At 38.4% G+C, this 18,908-nt stretch overlaps 1 protein-coding gene across 1 annotated transcript in view; it reads left to right on the top strand.

Moving 5' to 3' along the window:
• TMC1 (transmembrane channel like 1) overlaps positions 1 to 18,908 on the top strand; it is a 166,598-nt gene that overhangs the window by 137,050 nt on the left and 10,640 nt on the right. Inside the window, exons 15-16 of the mRNA XM_068973590.1 lie at positions 10,358 to 10,425; positions 16,244 to 16,483. Coding sequence (XP_068829691.1) covers positions 10,358 to 10,425; positions 16,244 to 16,483 — 308 coding nt within the window. The remainder of the gene's footprint in view (positions 1 to 10,357; positions 10,426 to 16,243; positions 16,484 to 18,908) is intronic.

The raw sequence follows: 18,908 nt of genomic DNA on the forward strand, positions 1-18,908 counted from the left end.
CTTTGTTCAATGCCAGATCCCCCCACAAAGTTTGAGAGTGCCAGCAGAACACACATCTCTGCGTCCTCCTTTTGCACATGAAACTGTTATCTGGGGAAACAGGACCTGAGGAGTTGATAGTACTTATTTGCTCAAGTATTTCCAGCAGTTTCTAAATATTTAGAATGAATTTGAATCTCTGTCCGGGGCCATTGATACCCTTAGTGATCTTCTGCTTTTTTCCCCTCTGAACTCATCTCCTATCACTTTTGCTCTTGCTTTGTAAAATCCATAAACATTGGGGTTCTTTGTTATGCTCAAACACAGATGCTCCTTGCATCTGCCCTAGCTGTTCTTCCTTCTGGGGGTGCAGTTTCCTAGAATTTGCCGGGACAGATTCTTATCATTAAGGACTCAGCTTATAAGTCACCTCCTTCAAGCTTTTCTCTGCCCTTCCAATCTAAGGTGGCCCATCAGGCACTCTCTGTTTCAGCACAGTTTTATTTTCTTTATACAATGTATAACTACTTGACATCTTCTGTTTTGAAAGTGCTTATTATCTGTCTCCCTCTGTTGGAATGAAAGCTTTCTCAAAACAGAGGGCTTGACCTCATGCTTTGAGCTGTGCTTGTTACATAGCAGGAGTTATTTTGCCTGGCTGACTCAGTGTTGAACCTCCACATTTCAGTACCATTAAGGCAACACTGTCTGCTGACAGAACTCTGCTTGCTTCCAGGGATGTGCCCTGGAGTCAAGTTCTGCCCTAGTGTTCTTTAGCTAATGATGTTTCTCTTCTCCCCCATGAAGGGATATTCTTCCCTGCTGGTCTTCTTGTCTCATGCCCTCTAGTTTCCGGTCAAGTCCTATATTCAGAACTATTTTTAAGACTTCAGGCTAGATTCTCTTCCTGACTTTGAGACTGTTCCTTTTATGAGGTCATCTCTGTCTTTCTTCCGGAAAGTGCTTCTTGGAGGAGCCAGAAGGTCATGTTGTTTGGTAGACGATGGTGAGGTAATGCTATAGATCCAGAATGCTCTTGTGTTGTTTCCCCGTTCTCCGCTGTGAAGTATTCAGCTGGCTTCGTTTCATTTCTATTTTCCTGGCCTGATTCAGCTCTTCTGAAGCAGGCATAAAAATTGCCATTTCTTTCTTAGACCATCACTCGGCTTATGCTTGCCTTTTATCCTTTTTTTCTTCTTAAGTGCTAGAAAATTTTGCTTCAAATATGAAGTCAATATAACATGACCTGTATGCATAAAAGCTGTAATTAAATGACTAATTTATTATTTATTGAGTGCTGACGGTGCTCTTGGGTTAGTATGAAATATAGGAAAACAGACAAATTCTGTTTGAGGTCACAGCGAGTGAATTTTCTTCCATGTTACCTTTGGAAGGCTCATCAGAGAGAAACTCACCAGTGAAACAAGTTTTGAAACATTAAGGTTGGATGCTGGATCTTTGATACGGATTTTATTATCACTGACTCACCAGGTGGATAGTTTACAGAGCTGAGTGCCTGCAAGTCATGAACTATCATGAGCAAACCTCTGTGCCAGCTGATAAGAGGATCAGTTCAGTTCAGTTCAGTCGCTCAGTCGTGTCTGACTCTTTGTGATCCCATGAATCGCAGCATGCCAGGCCTCCCTGTTCATCACCAACTCCTGAAGTTCACTCAAACTCACGTCCATCGAGTCGGTGATGCCATCCAGCCATCTCATCCTCTGTCGTCCCCTTCTCCTCCTGCCCCCAGATAAGAGGATACAGAGAGGTAAAAGTTGTAAGCCTAAGGAGAGGTTGCAATGTGGGCCTGCAGGCTAGATTCAGCTGACAGATATTTTTATTCAGGTCTGCAGTATGGTTTCTTTTTTAAAATATAAATTTATTTAAATTGGAGGTTAATTACAATATTGTATTAGTTTTGTCATAAGCTTTACATTTAAAAAATATGGATTTCTTATTTTTCCTGACATATTGAAAGGCCCATATTCCCATGCTGGAGAAACTGGCAGGACCTGAGGATACTGCCCTCTTTTGGTAAAATATTCATTCACCAATTCTTCACACTCTGCTACAAGCTTCCCTTGTCAGCACAGAGCAGGAAATGTAATTGCTTGCTCTTACAATGAAATTGCACATTGGAGACACCATGACTTGGGGTTGTGAGGTAGAGATCAATAGAAATTCAAAGACAGGATGAAGTAAGAAACATTTGAGCCAAATCTTGAAGAAGAATCAAAATTTCAAAAGATTGAGATGAAAGAAAGCATTCTCAGTGGACGGACTGATGGAAGGCAGGGCCCTGCAGCTAGCAAGTATGGACAATGCAGATAGAGATGCAAAATCTAAAATGGTGCTGCTTTAGCGAAGAAGAGAATGGTGAGAATGCATCTCTGATCTTCTGAACTTACTGACTGGCAATATGAGTCCAGAAAGTACCTGTCTTGAAGCAGAGGAGAACCTGAGATGGGCAGAGGAGATGCTTTTAAGAATCCTTTCAGGAATGAAAGAGAAAAGATGTCCATTTCTGCTACTAAAGACATTTTTTTCTGAACTTTAAAAATAATACTAGTTCATTGTTAAAAAGTCTGTGAAAGGTAATAGAAAATTAATATGAAAATAAAAATCACAGGTTATCCTACCATTCAGGATATTACTTCATTGAATTGTAGGGTATTAATATTTATTTAGGTATGGAAAAACATGTACTGCAGATTTATATGTTTTACTATAGATTTTTGTAAATACATATAAGCATGTATTTCATTGACTAGGTACTTGCATTTTTCACCTAATGGTGATCTTTCTCTATGTTATTAACTGGTCTTTTATAATTTTTAAATGACTGTGTGTGATTCTACATATGAATTTATTATAATTACCTATTTTTTATTTGTTGTCAGTCAATTGTACCTAATGGTTTGTTATTATAATAAACACTGTGATCACATTTATTTATATCCATGCAGATAAATATCTCCATAGATAAACCATAGTGATATGCACAAATTATTTCCTTATGAGAAATTTCTCTAAATTGAACTGCCCAGTCATAGAGAATATATTTTTGAAAAAGTACATTCACATTTTCTACAACTAACCTCTATAAAATGTAAACTCTGCAGACTCTAGCATTAGACTCAGAGATCCATAAAATGTTAAGGTTAGGTGAAATTTTGACAAAATAAATCATAATGCTTTTATTTTACCCATAAAAAAATCAAGAGTCTGTGAATTGAAGTGAGTTGCTTAAGTTATTTAGTCAGAGGATAAATAAGGACAATGAAGTGATTTTTTTTTTTTGAAAGTTATTATGTTTAGTATACTGAATTACATACTGATTAAATCTGAGTAAACTGGGCTTAAAGTGACCCTATATATTTTTCCAGTTGTAAATTCACAGCCAAAGTATCATCACAACAAAGCTAAGAGGATGAATTGAGGTAGGAAAATTACTGGCTAGGAGCAGACTATTAGACCATGTAATGTAAGTTAATCTTTCTGTGAGGCTTCTCTGAGCAGAGCAGATGGTTCTCAATGTTTCTAAAGAGTTCACTGGCTCGTGGAAGTGGAATGCTTTGCTCACAGAAAGAATTTTAACTACCCTGATTCAGCAAAATCACCCTGAGGCCTCTTGTAAACTCTGGATTTTCTATGATGGTTCAAATTACTCTCACTTTAATTTATGTTGACACCATCCTTGCCATTTGTCAATGAAGTAAGTAAAGAGCATCCAGGAAGACATGGATTGAATACATGGCATGAGATAAGAGTATATTCAATCAAATTAAAACCTCAGTGTCTTGTTTAAAGTTACATTTTTAACGTGGTCCTCGTTAAATTCCACTTTATGTAAGTGGAAAATATGGAAGATTTCCCTGAGATCTGATCACAGACCATCAGAGGATATTTCTAGTTATATTACACTGTATTATATTTTTACATAGTGCTTACTATGTGTTAGAACATCTACAAAATACATATGTTATTCTGTATAATCATGCCAGCAACACTATGAAGTAGATATTTTCCTCCTTTACAGTAAGTTGAGAATTAGAGATGCTTAATAATTTGCTCAAAGACAATTTAACTGGTTAGTGGTGGAGCTAGGACTAAAACCCACATCTGATTGACTTCAAAGCCATGAACTAGCCTTCCATCATATTGAATTTTTGCTGTAATGCTTACCCCTAGAAACATCAAGGACTCTACCAAAACATGACTAATTCATGAGCCAGTCCCTGGCCTTTGTTACTCAAATGCTTAGACAGGTTTCTTGCTGTAGAATGGAATTGGCAGGAGGAGTGGGATGTAGAATTAGGAGATAGGGAGATATTCCTTATCTGGGAATGAGATACTATTCAGGGGTCCAGGGAAGAGGGTATGATAAACAGTCAGTAAGAAGTCATGGGTCCCCAGTGAGGGGATGAGAACATGCACAAAGGGACAAGAACAGGCTGGGCTAGATGGAATCTATCTGCAGGCAGTGAGGGTTAGAGTACAAAGCCCTGAGGTGCTGAATTCTCCTAGAAGATGAGGCTTGGATTTGTCCTAGGTTCAGTTCAGTTCAGTTCAGTTCAGTTCAGTCGCTCAGTTGTGTCCGACTCTTTGCGACCCCATGAATCGCAGCATGCCAGGCCTCCCTGTCCATCACCAACTCCCAGAGTTCACTCAGACTCACGTCCATCGAGTCAGTGATGCCATCCAGCCATCTCATCTTCTGTTGTCCCCTTCTCCTCCTGTCCCTAATCCCTCCCAGCATCAGAGTCTTTCCCAATGAGTCAACTCTTCGCATGAGGTGGCCAAAGTACTGGAGTTTCAGCTTTAGCATCATTCTTTCCAAAGAACACCCAGGACTGATCTCCTTCAGAATGGACTGGCTGGATCTCCTTGCAGTCCAAGGGATTCTCAAGAGTCTTCTCCAGCACCACAGTTCGAAAGCATCAATTCTTCAGTGCTTAGCTTTCTTCACAGTCCAACTCTCATATCCATACATGACCACAGGAAAAACCATAGCCTTTACTAGACGGACCTTAGTCGGCAAAGTAATGTCTCTGCTTTGAATATGCTATCTAGGTTGGTCATAACTTTCCTTCCAAGGAGTAAGCGTCTTTTAATTTCATGGCTGCAATCACCATCTGCAGTGATTTTGGAGCCCAAAAAAATAAAGTCTGACACTGTTTCCACTGTTTCCCCATCTATTTCCCATGAAGTGATGGGACCAGATGCCATGATCTTCGTTTTCTGAATGTTGAGGTTTAAGCCAACTTTTTCACTCTCCACTTTCACTTTCACCAAGAGGCTTTTTAGTTCCTCTTCATTTTCTGCCATAAGGGTGGTGTCATCTACATATCTGAGGTTATTGATATTTCTCTCAGCAATCTTGATTGCAGCTTGTGTTTCTTCCAGTCCAGCGTTTCTCATGATGTACTCTGCATATAAGTTAAATAAGCAGGGTGACAATATACAGCCTTGACGTACTCCTTTTCCTATTTGGAACCAGTCTGTTGTTCCATGTCCAGTTCTAACTGTTGCTTCCTGACCTGCATGCAGATTTCTCAAGAGGCAGGTCAGGTGGTCTGGTATTCCCATCTCTCTCAGAATTTTCTACAGTTTATTGTGATCCACACAGTCAAAGGCTTTGACATAGTCAATAAAGCAGAAATAGATGTTTCTCTGGAGCTCTCTTGCTTTTTCCATGATCCAGCGGATGTTGGCAATTTGATCTCTGGTTCTTCTGCCTTTTCTAAAACCAGCTTGAACATCAGGGAGTTCACGGTTCACATATTGCTGAAGCCTGGCTTGGAGAATTTTGAGCATTACTTTACTAGCATGTGAGATGAGTGCAATTGTGCGGTAGTCTGAGCATTAGTTATTAAATTTGAGCATATATCAGAGTGCTCTGAAGGCACATGAAAACACAGTTTCTGATTCAGTAGATCTGGACGGGGGCTTAAGAATTTACTAAGAACTTCCCAGGTTTTGATGCTGTGGATGGTCTGGGGACCACCATTGCATACCATTGCCCCAGAGCCCTAGGCCAGGCCAGCCTGCAGCTCTCAGCAGGGTGATTCCAGCTGTGGGGAATGAGATTTGTGTGAGGAAAGCAGGTCACTGCAATGACAGAATTACCTCTGAGATCCTGAATTTCATTTCACAATATCCAGAGATTGATGATTTGCCAGAAATAACTAAACTTGCAGAGAGAGAATGGATTTTCTGACTTTTTAGTCCAGTGAGCACCATATGTCTTCTTTCTGGGTAGCTAACTGTGACTCTAGCCCACCGCAAACAAAGGTCTAAAAATAAGGCAAGATAATTTCTAGTTCCTTGACTATTATGGACCTCAACCCAAATCCAAGTAGGTTCTCCTGTTGCTAGTTCCTAAAAATCTTATTACGGGTGAGTAGCCCTTAGAGACTTCTCTATGTTTATTCCATTTGAATCATTTTGTTATCTTAGGTTTCAAGAAAACCTGTTGTTTTGTTTTTTTTTCCTCAAACATCATTTACTTTTAACCTTTTTATATTTTAGAGGCAAACTTTGCAAATTGGTTTACACTCATGAATGCATTGGCTTAAAAATGAAACTATAATGTTATCTCATATTTTTAAAAAATTCATCTCAAAAAGAATGAGCCTTGAATTTCACACTCTGTGTGTATGTGTTTGCTTTCTTACATTTGTTCTGTTTTTAGAGTGTGGATTTCTGAATTTAATACATGGAATATAAATTCCATTTTTAAGGTGCTTAGAGAGAAGCAATTCTTTAGTAACTGAGTCAATCAATAACAGATTTTAAATTAGAAAGGGATCTTAGAAATTATCTAGAAGTAAGCAAAGTTTCTTTGCATAGTAAGTTTTTTCACTTCTGCAGGTATGTTATTGTGATGTAATAAGAAATATATTTTGGTTTTCATCCTAGTTCTTGGCCAGAGCTCCTAAAATCTTTGTAGTTTCCTAAGCATTGAAGGTGCTAAGAACATCTTGTATTCTTCTATTTGGTCTTTAGCCCTGACTCTTGATGCAAAGTTCCTAGATTCCTTTGGATATCTTGGATGATAGGAACATTATTTGTTCCAATGAGGCAGCTCCTGGTGCGCTCCTGGATTGGAGGCTGGTCAGCAAAAGACCTGGCCGTAATTAGAAGCTTGGAAATTTAAACCCTATTCCTCCATCCACCAGGGAAAGGGGAGAGGCTGGAAACTGAGTTAACGATTGGTTTTGTCCATGTGATGAAGTCTCCATAAAAATCTCTGACGCTTGGGGTTAGGAGAACTTCCAGGCTGCTGAATATACGGAGGGGCTGGGGAGAGGGTGCACTTGGAGAAGGCAAAGAAACACCGTACTCCTTCCCCTGCACCTTGCTCGTGCATCTTTTTTTTTTTTTTTTTAACTTGCTATTCCTGAGTTGTGTCATTTTATGATAAACCAGTAATCTAGTAAACAGTTTTCCTGAGACCTGTGAGCTGTTCCAGCAAATGATCAAACCTGAGGAAGGGAGTCATGGGAATCTTTAATCAGCATAGATGACAACCTGAGCTTTCAATGAATGGGTCTTGTGGGAATGAGACCTTAACCTGTGGGGTCTGTTAGTGTCTGAATTGAGTTAAATTGTAGGACATTCAGTTGTTGTCTACAGAGAGAAACACTTGGTTTGCGGGGTTGGGGGTGGGGGGAGTATCATGAATAAGTAGTCATAGAGGAAAAGGAGTGATTTTCCTTGCATCAAGCGACATGGTCTCTGTTGTACCTATTAAACTCCTATTTTCATCCCAAACAGCAATAGACAATACATAAATGAATGAATACAGCTATGTTCTAAAAAAAAAAAAAAACTTTGTCCAGAAAAATTGGTGGTGGCCAGATTTGGCTCCTAAGCTGAAACGCACCAATCCCTGACCTAGTTCATTCCATCAATTTATCTGTGAGGAAACTGAGGCCTGAATTAATCAGTGATTGGCTCAGCTCACCCAGCTAGGAAATGGCAGGCAAAGTCTCATACTAGGATCTGAATCCCAGGCAAGTGTCTGTAGCACAAACCCACTGGCACAGTAGGGGCCCTCTACCCTTTCTCTGAATTGAGTTAATCAATTTATGCATCAAAGATGTCATTCCTTCAGCTGCCCCTGCTGCACGCACGGTATGAAGCCAGGGGTTCCTAGTGTGTCCTTTGTGTTTTTCTAGTCACTTGGTTATAAAAATATCTCATCTCAAATGGCCTTTAAGAGGTTTATGTGCTTATGAAAATAAAAGAAATGTACTTCTGAACGTCTGAATTTTTTTCATTTTCCTCAGTTTTGTGGGCTAAATCTGACACTCTTCTAACGAGGCCAGGGTTGAAGGTTTGATTCGTAAATGTACACAGAGAAGAGCCGTTTCAAGGCCACAGATGGTGCAGGCCACCGACTGAGCGTTTGTCACGTGTGTTCTGTGATCTCACAGGGCTCCAGGAGAAAAGGGAAGTTGATGCAGAGCAAAGGGCTCCTGAAAAAAAGAAAGACTCAGAGCTAACATTTCTCCAGATTAGAAGCAATTCATCTTCTTCATTTTTCCATGAAAATCACAGTTTTCTCATTGTTGATTTTAGAACAAAAACTGAACTTCTTTGCATCTTACAGTAAGCTTCTCCATCTGCAAACTAAGTGAAACACATTTTATAATCTTTAGTAAAAATGGCAATCCACTCCAGTACTATTGCCTGGAAAATCCCATGGACAGAGGACCCTGGTAGGCTACAGTCCATGGGGTCACAAAGAGTCGGACATGACTGAGCGACATCAATTTCACTTTCACTTTCAGTAATATCTTTAGTGAACTTACCTTGAAATCATCTGTCATTTTTGTTCTGCCAAATATATAGGGTTATTTATTATTCCCTTATGTATCATATTATTATTATATCTTGCTATTTAATCATTCCTGTTATGTCAGATTTGCCATTTACTCCCTGACGCTGTCACAAGGCACACTGTTCATATCTTTCAGTTAACTAGGAGAGTACTGCTGCCTTTGGGGAAGAGACAAAGTTGATGCCTGGATTCAAGAATTCTTGGAGGCAGAGTGTTCACAATTTGTGAAAGAGTTGTTGGGGTTCCAAATCAGAGACCTATTCTGTCTTCTTACAAACATATTTTTGGACTTTTGGGTTTAAGAAGAACTGAGACATTCTCAGGTTATCTCTGTGTGTATGAGTGTGTGTGTGTGTGTGTGTGTGTGTGTGTGCATGTGCGTGTGTGTGTGTGTGTGCTTAGGAAGGAGTTATTATGAGGATACACATCTGCCATTGTCAGGATCTGGGGCAGTAGTCGGGTCCTGCCACTTTACTACTCTGTCTTCGTGGTTCTCTCACTTTATATTTTTTGCTGTTCTCTTCTCTTGTTACCAATTAGTCAATTTCCTGATTGATTATTCCCTATATCAAATTAAATAGAGCCAGCTTTATTGTGGCTAACTAGCATTACTCCATGGGTAGAGTTTTCCTTCTAAGATGCCTAATGTGTCACTAGGAAACCTTTGGGTTGAGATGCCCAGCTCACTTCCAGTTGGTGGTGTCTGCATACAAAGAACAACCAGGTGCTGTTGCCCTGAACATGATGGTATTATCTAGGATATGAACACTGGACATTGAATTGAATAATTTCTTTAACTTTGTTGTATTTTATCTCTTTTTTTTTAATTGTAAAAGAAATTCACATTTTTTGTTTAAAAATATTTTAAGTATGCAAAACTTAAGAAAATAACATATAATCCATTACCTACATATAACAACTATTAATATACTGATTACTTTTAAGTTTTTTCTTTATGCATAGTTCTGTATTGAGTTGAAAAAATAATGTTTACATATTTTTTGTTTAACCTTAGAGCATAGTTTTCTCTTGGGTATGTAAATATCCTTCCAACAGTGATTGTAATTAGCTGCAATATATATCATAGCATAGTTATATTGTATTTAACTTATCCAATGTTGGACATTTAGATGGTTTCATCTCTGCTTCTTAAAATTGGTCAACATTTAGGATTAATTTGTTAAAACAGATTACTGGAAGTAAATTTACAGGGTCAAAGAGAATCAGATATTGTCAAATTGTTTCCTATAAACATATGCCAAGTTTTACCTTTGCCAGCAATGTTTGAGAGCCTGTCTCACCACACTTCCACAGCATCAAACGATAGCATCTAAAAATGAGTATTAGGGTGTTAAAAAGGATGTCTTATTTTATGTATTGCTAGTTATTTATTGTATTGATTATTCTGCTGTTGTTGCCTCTAGAAAGGAGCTGAGAGTCTAATCATACCTATATAAAAATATGAAAAACTTGCCTTTTAATTTTTCCATTTGAGATGCTAATCCATATGTGAATATCTGTCTCCTCTAGCCTTCATACACTGAGTTTGACATCAGCGGCAATGTCCTTGCTCTGATCTTCAATCAAGGAATGATCTGGTAAGCCAACTGTGGACAATTCATCACTTGAAATGAGCCTGCAAGATCATTATTGCACAAAGCACTGTAACCTGGTGTCAGAGAAGTCCACAGTCAGTGCCTAACTCAGCATTTGTTTTTCAGAGTGACTGGCTATGTAGAGTTTACTTTTCTGCTCAGATTTGAAGTCTTAATTCTATAAGGCATCTTGTTTTGCAGAGCACTTTTTCATCAAATACTGGGAGTCTAGGTTCTGGCTTCCAGATTATTTGAATGTTTTTTGTAGTTTTATGTCTTGTGACACTAGGATCTCACAGTTAAACATTAGTGATCCCATGACTGCATGTTAAGAATGACAGAAATTAACATAAGACCTTTCTGAGAAACTTACTTGTGGTCACTATTGAATATGTTTTAAATGGAATTTATAGCTACTTTAAAAAGATATTACCTTACCAAATTCAATACTTGATAGAGATGAAACACATGTTTTAGGAAGGTTTAGTTAGAAATATGATTTTTTTTTTGGTAACTTGTTTCATGGGGCCATTTGCACATCAAAATTATTTCTTCACCTGTACAAAGGACTGTCATTTCTTTTATTAAATGAAAGCATTTTCACTGTAAATCCTGACAAGTTAAGATGAGTTGATAGAGTAGAAAACATTTTTGACTATAAAAGTTGAATCATAGCAGGAAATTCATCTGGGGACCATGTGTCTTGAAAATCTGTCACAATTAACTAACATATATCAACCAACAAGCAGTTTTAACTAAGCTTCCTTATCCCACTGACACAGGACAAATATTGTGCCCGTGATCACACCATTGTCCTAAGTACATATGCTAGTTACTGGAGTCAGTTTTGCATGAGCTTCATATATTACTCAACTCCTACAACCATGGCTAGTCTGAATTGTTAAACCTTTGTGAAGGCAGACCTCTCTGCAACTGTTAAAATGATCTTGCTTAAATAAACTGAAGACTATAGTCAAGGGTTCCATCATCCTGTGTTGGGGCCCGTCAAATTCCTGGGCCTCACTAGGTCAAGTCCTGCAGAGAAGACTATAAAGAGATCCTCTTCCCCATTGTCAGGTATGTTTTAAAATGTGATTCCTGTTCTCTTGCTCCAAGTTTTACACATTATTTATGGCTCTTATGTCCAAAGAATCACTAAGGAGTGAAAGGCATCCTTCTTCAGGCAGAGAGGAAAGTCAAGGTGACTCAACGTGTGACTGTCTACAGAGATAGCAAAGGGCTCACCTTCTGATCTTTTATCTTCCTGTAGGGGATTCTGCTGTCATGGCAGAAAATGGCTAACACTGCTGATGGGGTAATGGGAAACCACTGCCTTCTACCAAGTTTAAAATTCCTTGGCTCTTATGCAGAGTGTCACAAATCCCTCAGGCCTGGTGGGCACCATTTGTACAGACATATGCTGCATGTCTCTCTCCTGTGCTTTCATAGTGAAGACAACAGATTGACCTAGAAATTTGTTGTCATTGTGAGCAAAGCTCTTATAATTGTGTCCTGATTGCTTTCGCCTGTAATTTTGCCACTCTTTAGTCCACTATTATTCATACTGAAATTCTTAAATATCCAAAAAAAAAAAAATGCTCTTCAGTTCTCTGGCAAACCCATCTCAGAATCTTTGCAGTACCATTACACTATCACTTTTTCTATATTCATCCTTCAGATGAATCTTGCTTCTGGTTAGTTTGAAGAGGACTTTAGAAAGTGATTCTGTTTTTTGAATGTATAAGACATTTACATGCTTCCCAGAGTTCTAGAAGCAAAAAACTATCATTCACTTTGGGTCAACCCTTTGTACAAACGGTCTTTTCCTCCTTCCCAGAACATTGGTGATGGGGTAGGGATGTGGTGGGGGTAGTGTGTAGTCCAAGTTTAGTAGGCTCCCTTGTATTCACACTATTTTATGAGGCGTAAGGATTTGATACCCGAATTTGGCCATTTTCTACAGAAACGATGGAAAGAGTATGGAGATTTTGTGTTCAATATTACTGGTTTGTGACTGGAGATGTTCAATAACTGCTTTAGGAGTTTCTGAGTAGTGAAGGCTATTTACACAGATATAAAAAATTGTCAAACAATCATAGGTAAAATCCATTTTGTTATGAATTAGCTAATATGATCAGTATCAGCTCCTTGGAAGAAAAGCTATGAGCAACCTAGACAGCATATTAAAAAGCAGAGACATTACTTTGCTGACAAAGGTCTGTCTAGTCCAAGCTATGCTTTTTCTAGTAGTCATGTATGGATGTGAGAGTTGGACTATAAAGAAAGCTGAACACCGAAGAATTGATGCTTTTGAACTGTGGTGTTGGAGAAGATTCTTGAGAATCCCTTGGACTGCAAGGAGATCAAACCAGTCAATCGTAAAGGAAATCAGTCCTGAATATTCGCTGGAAGGTCTGATGCTGAAGCTGAAACTCCAATACTTTGGCCACCTGATGCGAAGAACTGACTCATTAGAAAAGACCCTGATGCTGGGCAAGATTGAAGGCAGGAGAATGGGGTGACATAGGATGAAATGGTTGGATGGTATCACCGATTCAATGGACATGAGTTTGAGCAAGCTTAGGGAGTTGGTGATAGACAGGGAAGCCTGGCGTGCTGCAGTCCATGGGGTTGCAATGCGTCGGACACAACTGAGCGACTGAAATGAACTGATCAGTAAAACCATATTACACACATGTTTTTAAAACAGACAGCACAGGTTTTGTAATCATATTTTTAAAGGATGGAAGCAGATCATGTCTCTATCAGAGCAGGATGTAGCACTAGCAGAGAACACACAGTGAGAAAGAAGATGGGTTTGGACATTGTTCCAACACTGGCTCCTGTATCTCCCTGCCAGTCTTGTCGCAGTCTGCTATCTCATTTTCTCCCTTGATCAAATGTGAGTAATTTACCTGACATGTACCATGTCACTAGAATAATAAGGAGAGCTAAATAAAAGAAGCTTTCCTTTGCTTTGATCTTCTTGGAAGAAAAGCATTTTATAAGGCTAAGGTATTAGAGTGATCTTCAACTGACAGATGATGGGATCAGGTCTGAGTAAGGGACTTAGTGAGCTGAGCTGATTAGTGAGTAGCAGGCAAAGATGGAATGAGCTTTAAGATTCAGATATCACTGTGCCGGCATCTCTCTTTCTAGGTTAATGTTCTTGAGTCATTTGTTCAAAATGCCTGTGTGATATTTATTTTGAAATTATTAAATTTATTTACCTATACATATGCCCTTACGTATATGAGTGTACATGTGTGCATATAGATAAATGACACATGCCTATCTATAGATACACATGTATGTGAAATTAGGCAAGTCTGCATCTTGAATTATGTGCAAAACCATATCTTAGGATAGTCTAAGTTGTGTACCAATGACATACAATACCCAAATCTTAGCGACTTAGAAAAGGAAAAGTTTATTTCTTGTTTACCCCATGTGAAATGTGAGTAGGTAAAGGACTCTGCTCTTGTAAGTTACTCTCACTATAGTCTCATAGACCGGAACAGAACAACATCCTTCTGGAGCATCACTGGTCAGAACAGCAGAGAGAGAAGAGAACAAAAAACCCACAGCATTATTAAAGTTTTCACCCAGTAGTGAGACACTTCATTTCTATCTCTAATTTACTGGCCAAAATAAATCACGTGGCTAAGCCTGACTTTGAGGAGGGGGCAAGCATAATCATCTGTAAGTATATTGCCTTACAAACATTGACATTTGGGAATATAATTTAATGCTTTGTTATTATGACTCCTCAGCTGGGACTGTCACTCACCTGCTAACATTTCTGGGGTTCCAGGTTGTTCCAAAGTTTACCCTCATTTTTAAAAAACTAATGAACCTTATATCTTAAAGACGTTAAAGGTTCACTGCAACTTTGAATGGAAAGTACAGAGTTCCCTTATACCTCCTACCCCTACCTGTGCACAGCCTCTGTTGACATCTTCCACAATGCTGTACCTTTGTTATAATCGATGAACCTACATGGACAAATCATCATCACTCAAAGTCCATACCATTTTTTAAAAAGATAGTCCATCTTTCTACAAAGTCTCTGGTCAATTTAATATGTGTAAATATTTTTCAGATCTGTTGTATGGGAACCTACCAACAAGATAACACAAACTGTAACAAATGATCACTTTTCAATGAAGTGGTTTAATGTTGGGTTACACAAGTTCAATTATAGCAGAAAATAACTTCTTCACCTAACTAAACCCTTTATGCCTTCAGTTCAGTCATTCAGTCATGTCTGACTCTTTTGTGACCCCATGAACTGCAGCACGCCAGGCCTCCCTGTCCATCACCAACGGCCAAAGTCTACCCAAACCCATGTCCATTGAGTTGGTGATGCCATCCAACCATCTCATCCTCTGTCATCCCCTTCTCCTCCTGCCCTCAATCTTTCCCAGCATCAGGGTCTTTTCAAATGAGTCCGCTCTTTGCATGAGGTGGCCAAAGTATTGGAGCTTCAGCTTCAACATCAGTCCTTCCAATTAATACCCAGGACTGATCTCCTTTAGGATGGACTGGTTTGATCTCCTTGCAGTCCAAGGGATTCTCAAGAATCTTCTCCAACACCACAGTTCAAAAGCATCAATTCTTCGGTGCTCAGCTTTCTTTATAGTCCAACTCTCACATCCATACATGACCACTGGAAAAACCATAGCCTTGACTAGACGGACCTTTGTTGTCAAAGTAATGTCTCTCCCTTATAATATACCAAATCTATATTGGATTGATTAAAACAATTATTCCACGTAACCAGGAAATAGAATGTGCAAACCCTAACTAGAATTGCTGGATTTTATTATATTTGGGACAGTTGAAAAGATAGGACACTGCTTGTATTTCTGAAATAAGTGTACATGTATCCACTTTTGGATTTTGGATTAATAAATTGCCATTAATGTGGCTTTATGATGCTAATGGATTTTCTCATCAATGGAAGTTGAAATTTATTTTGTTGAAATAACCACTGAAGTCAGCAAGTTAAGAGTGACCTTACCCAAATGGTTTCTGTTTAAAAGTGGCATTTTAAAATACTTTTTAAAAATTGCATGTACAGATCAGTGGACTTCCAGGACAAACTAAAGTAAGAGAATAAGCAGATAAACAAAATTAAATGGATATGTCGAACTTTCATCTCAAAAACACATTAAGCTTGCAATTGAATATCAACAAAACATAGTACCTTATTAGGCACAGATTATTCCCATCAGCTCTAAAATACCATAAGTGCCAGAAATAGAAAAGAACATAAGAAAAACTTATTTTAACTTTTTCTTTCATTAAGTAAAAATTAACTAGCCATGACAAAATAACTAACAAACATTTGCAGTTTATTTGAATATAATGGGTAGCTTTAAGAGTTACTTATAAAAAAAAGCTGATTTTTAGTTTTTTGGGGGGGAGTTTTTTTGGAGCTAAATTTTTCAATATATTAATCAATGATATGGACATTAAGGTAAAGTAAACTGTTTTTAGAAGTAGAAGAGAGAAGTAAAATGAATGCAATATATTGTTTGGTCTGTTGTTTAAATTTACCAGTGGTAAGTGGATATGGTGAGTGATCAACATAGTTTCTGTGAAAGACGTATTTGCAATACCTGAAATAATCAGGAAGATGGTAGAATGTGTACAAGAGATGGAAATAAATTAAGTTTATTAGCATAAAGGGTTTATGTGACTAAAAGTGGCAACACATTTCTGCCTTTGGCAAACAAACACGAGGTAAATAAACAGATGCTTGGTGACCTTGTGGAGTGAAGCTCCATGGTGAGAAGAGTTCTGTTCTTCTTTCTAGGATGGGCTCCTTCTTCGCTCCCAGCCTCCCAGGCATCAATATCCTTCGGCTCCATACATCCATGTACTTCCAATGCTGGGCTGTGATGTGTTGCAATGTTCCTGAGGCCAGGGTCTTCAAAGCTTCCAGATCGAATAACTTCTACCTGGGAATGCTCTTGCTCATCCTCTTCCTGTCCACCATGCCCGTCCTGTACATGATCGTGTCCCTCCCACCATCTTTTGATTGTGGCCCTTTCAGGTTCTTACCTTTGCGATTTGTTTTGGGCATAGTTTTCGTTCAGAGGTGGAGATAAAAATGGTCACTCATTGTATAAGTGATCATTTTTTTTCCCCTCAAAAAAAACAACATTTTGGTCTATAAGAATGATATCTTTGGGGTATTCAGACTCAGTATAGGGCATGGAAATTCTTAAGCAAGATCCACTATTTTCATTGGCAGTCATAAAAGGGAAAATAATTAACTGCTTCAGGCTCTAACCATGTGAAATATGTACAATGAATCTGAGCTATTTGCATATAAGGAGATAGCAAAGAGAAAAGTTTGATTACACTAGTCTAGATGTGAACATTTTCTTGGTGCTAGGTCATCTCATTCAGACATTGGAAAGCTATTGCTTCTAACATGAACCGCTTAATTGAAAAAAATAAAAATAGGAAGGAAGGGAGGAAGGAAGGGTCCGAGGGACAAGAGGGATGAGGGATGAAGGGGCAAGAGAGAGAGAGGGAGGAAGTGAAGGGAGGGAGGGAAGGAGGAAGGTGGGAGGGATGAGAAAGAAAGAAAGATTACTCCACAAGACACTTAGGAAGTGGGGTCATTATTAGATAATAATGTATATAAAGAGAGTCACATCATTTATAATCCAAATTCTACTTGCTGGTAAAAAATTTAAGGATGCTCCTCATGTATATTCTCCTCAAATAACAAGGATAAATCACTCAAGTCAGTAATAAAGAGTCAAGAAGGCTCTTAGAAATATACTTCTCTACAGTTCTCTATGACAGAGTTCTCTCTGTGACACTTAGCTAAGAAAGCAAAGGTTCCAGGTCTGGAGGATTGATTTCATTCTCCCACCAGTCCCCCCATGAATCTCAGCATGTTGAGTCACTGATCAGCATGCATCTGAGTTATTTCTACTTTTCAGTGAGGAAATGAGAATGTGAAAAGTCATGTGAATGGCAAGCATGATGCAATAATGGACATACGTAATTTTTCCTTCATGCCGTCAGAACCAAGTTGTTAAGGTCAAATTTCCTTGCTCACAGACTTCAGTATAAAAGAGATATTTTCATTTTAATGATAGTCTGTTATTACTGCTTTACTGGAAAAGAAATTAAGAAAAGGTTAAGCCTATTGATTAAACCAAAACTGCTGGAGTCCTGTCATACATATTCAGAAAGCTGAAGTTGACAAGTCCTGTTTCTTTGCCCCAACCAGGTGGGCTGAAATAAATAATGCAAACAGTGACATCTGGAGGCTAAATGTGAAACTGCAGTTTTGAAATCAATTGCTCAGGATAGAAAATTCAAGAGATGAGCCATCTAAAAACTTTAGTTAACTGGAAATTACCCACACAATTAAATATCCAGGATAAGTTTTAACTTTTTAATTGGAAGTGGATCCTTCTCATAAAATTCGAAGGAATTTAGCTGTCGTCAAGAGAAACCCTACAAGGTCAACATATAGCTGGGCAGTGGTAAGAAATGTCCATTCATATTAAAAATATCATTGAGCTGGTTACTACACAGTTTTAGCTTTTGAAGTCTAATTCTTCTTCCTCTCGTTAAATCACACTGAGTTACTATTGTTTTAATTAATAAAAATTAGTCTGTATCTAAGGAATAGTATCTGATTTTGACCAACTCTTTCCAAATTGGCAAACTTTGGCAAATTAACAAACTTTGGCAAATTAACAGTATGTGTGTGTATGTGTATGTGTATATATACACACACACATATATATGTATATATATGACTATTTTGAGATCAAGAAGGAAATGTAAATGTTTTTAGTGGAGCACTGGGAAAGGGGTATATCTGTAATATTTAGTCTACTTTTCCTGGAGCAAAAGAATGTATACTTGGTTTATTCATTGGATTTTAAAGTTTAAAGCATTTTCCTACCTTGGTAGTGAGGTGAGAAAGCATGTAATAGTAGGAACCTCATGACTTGCCATCCTAAAGGATCCTAAGTTCGAGATGGTCTGCCCAGCCTGCCTAGAGAGGGGTGTTTGACCCTGCTTGACACCTGGGTGGGCAGCAAATTGATAAACATGCATTTGAGGTAGATTAATGGGGACACGGTCATGGGCAATCTCTCCCAAGCGCAGGTACATTTTCAGGTAAGATGACTACAATACCTTAGAAGACCATTCTGCAAAGCAATTTGATGAGATATTCTGCTTGGTCTGGTATCACAACAACTGGTCAGGGAGGGTGAATTTTCCAGAAAATTATTCCAATAGGCCATGAAGTGAATTTACCTTAACAGTTTGACAATTAAAAAATGATTTCTTTGGTGTCCAGATGAAGAAAATTCTAATTGCTCGACCACATTTCCTGACACTTGATGCTTCTCCCCACAGCGCCCTCACTAATAATTCTGAACAATTTCTAGTTCTCTAGGTTCTCACACCTAGGGAAGGAAATGGTAATCCACTTCAGT

The sequence above is a fragment of the Capricornis sumatraensis genome, chromosome 6, assembly GCF_032405125.1.
Source record: "Capricornis sumatraensis isolate serow.1 chromosome 6, serow.2, whole genome shotgun sequence".
Classification (NCBI taxonomy): domain Eukaryota; kingdom Metazoa; phylum Chordata; class Mammalia; order Artiodactyla; family Bovidae; genus Capricornis; species Capricornis sumatraensis.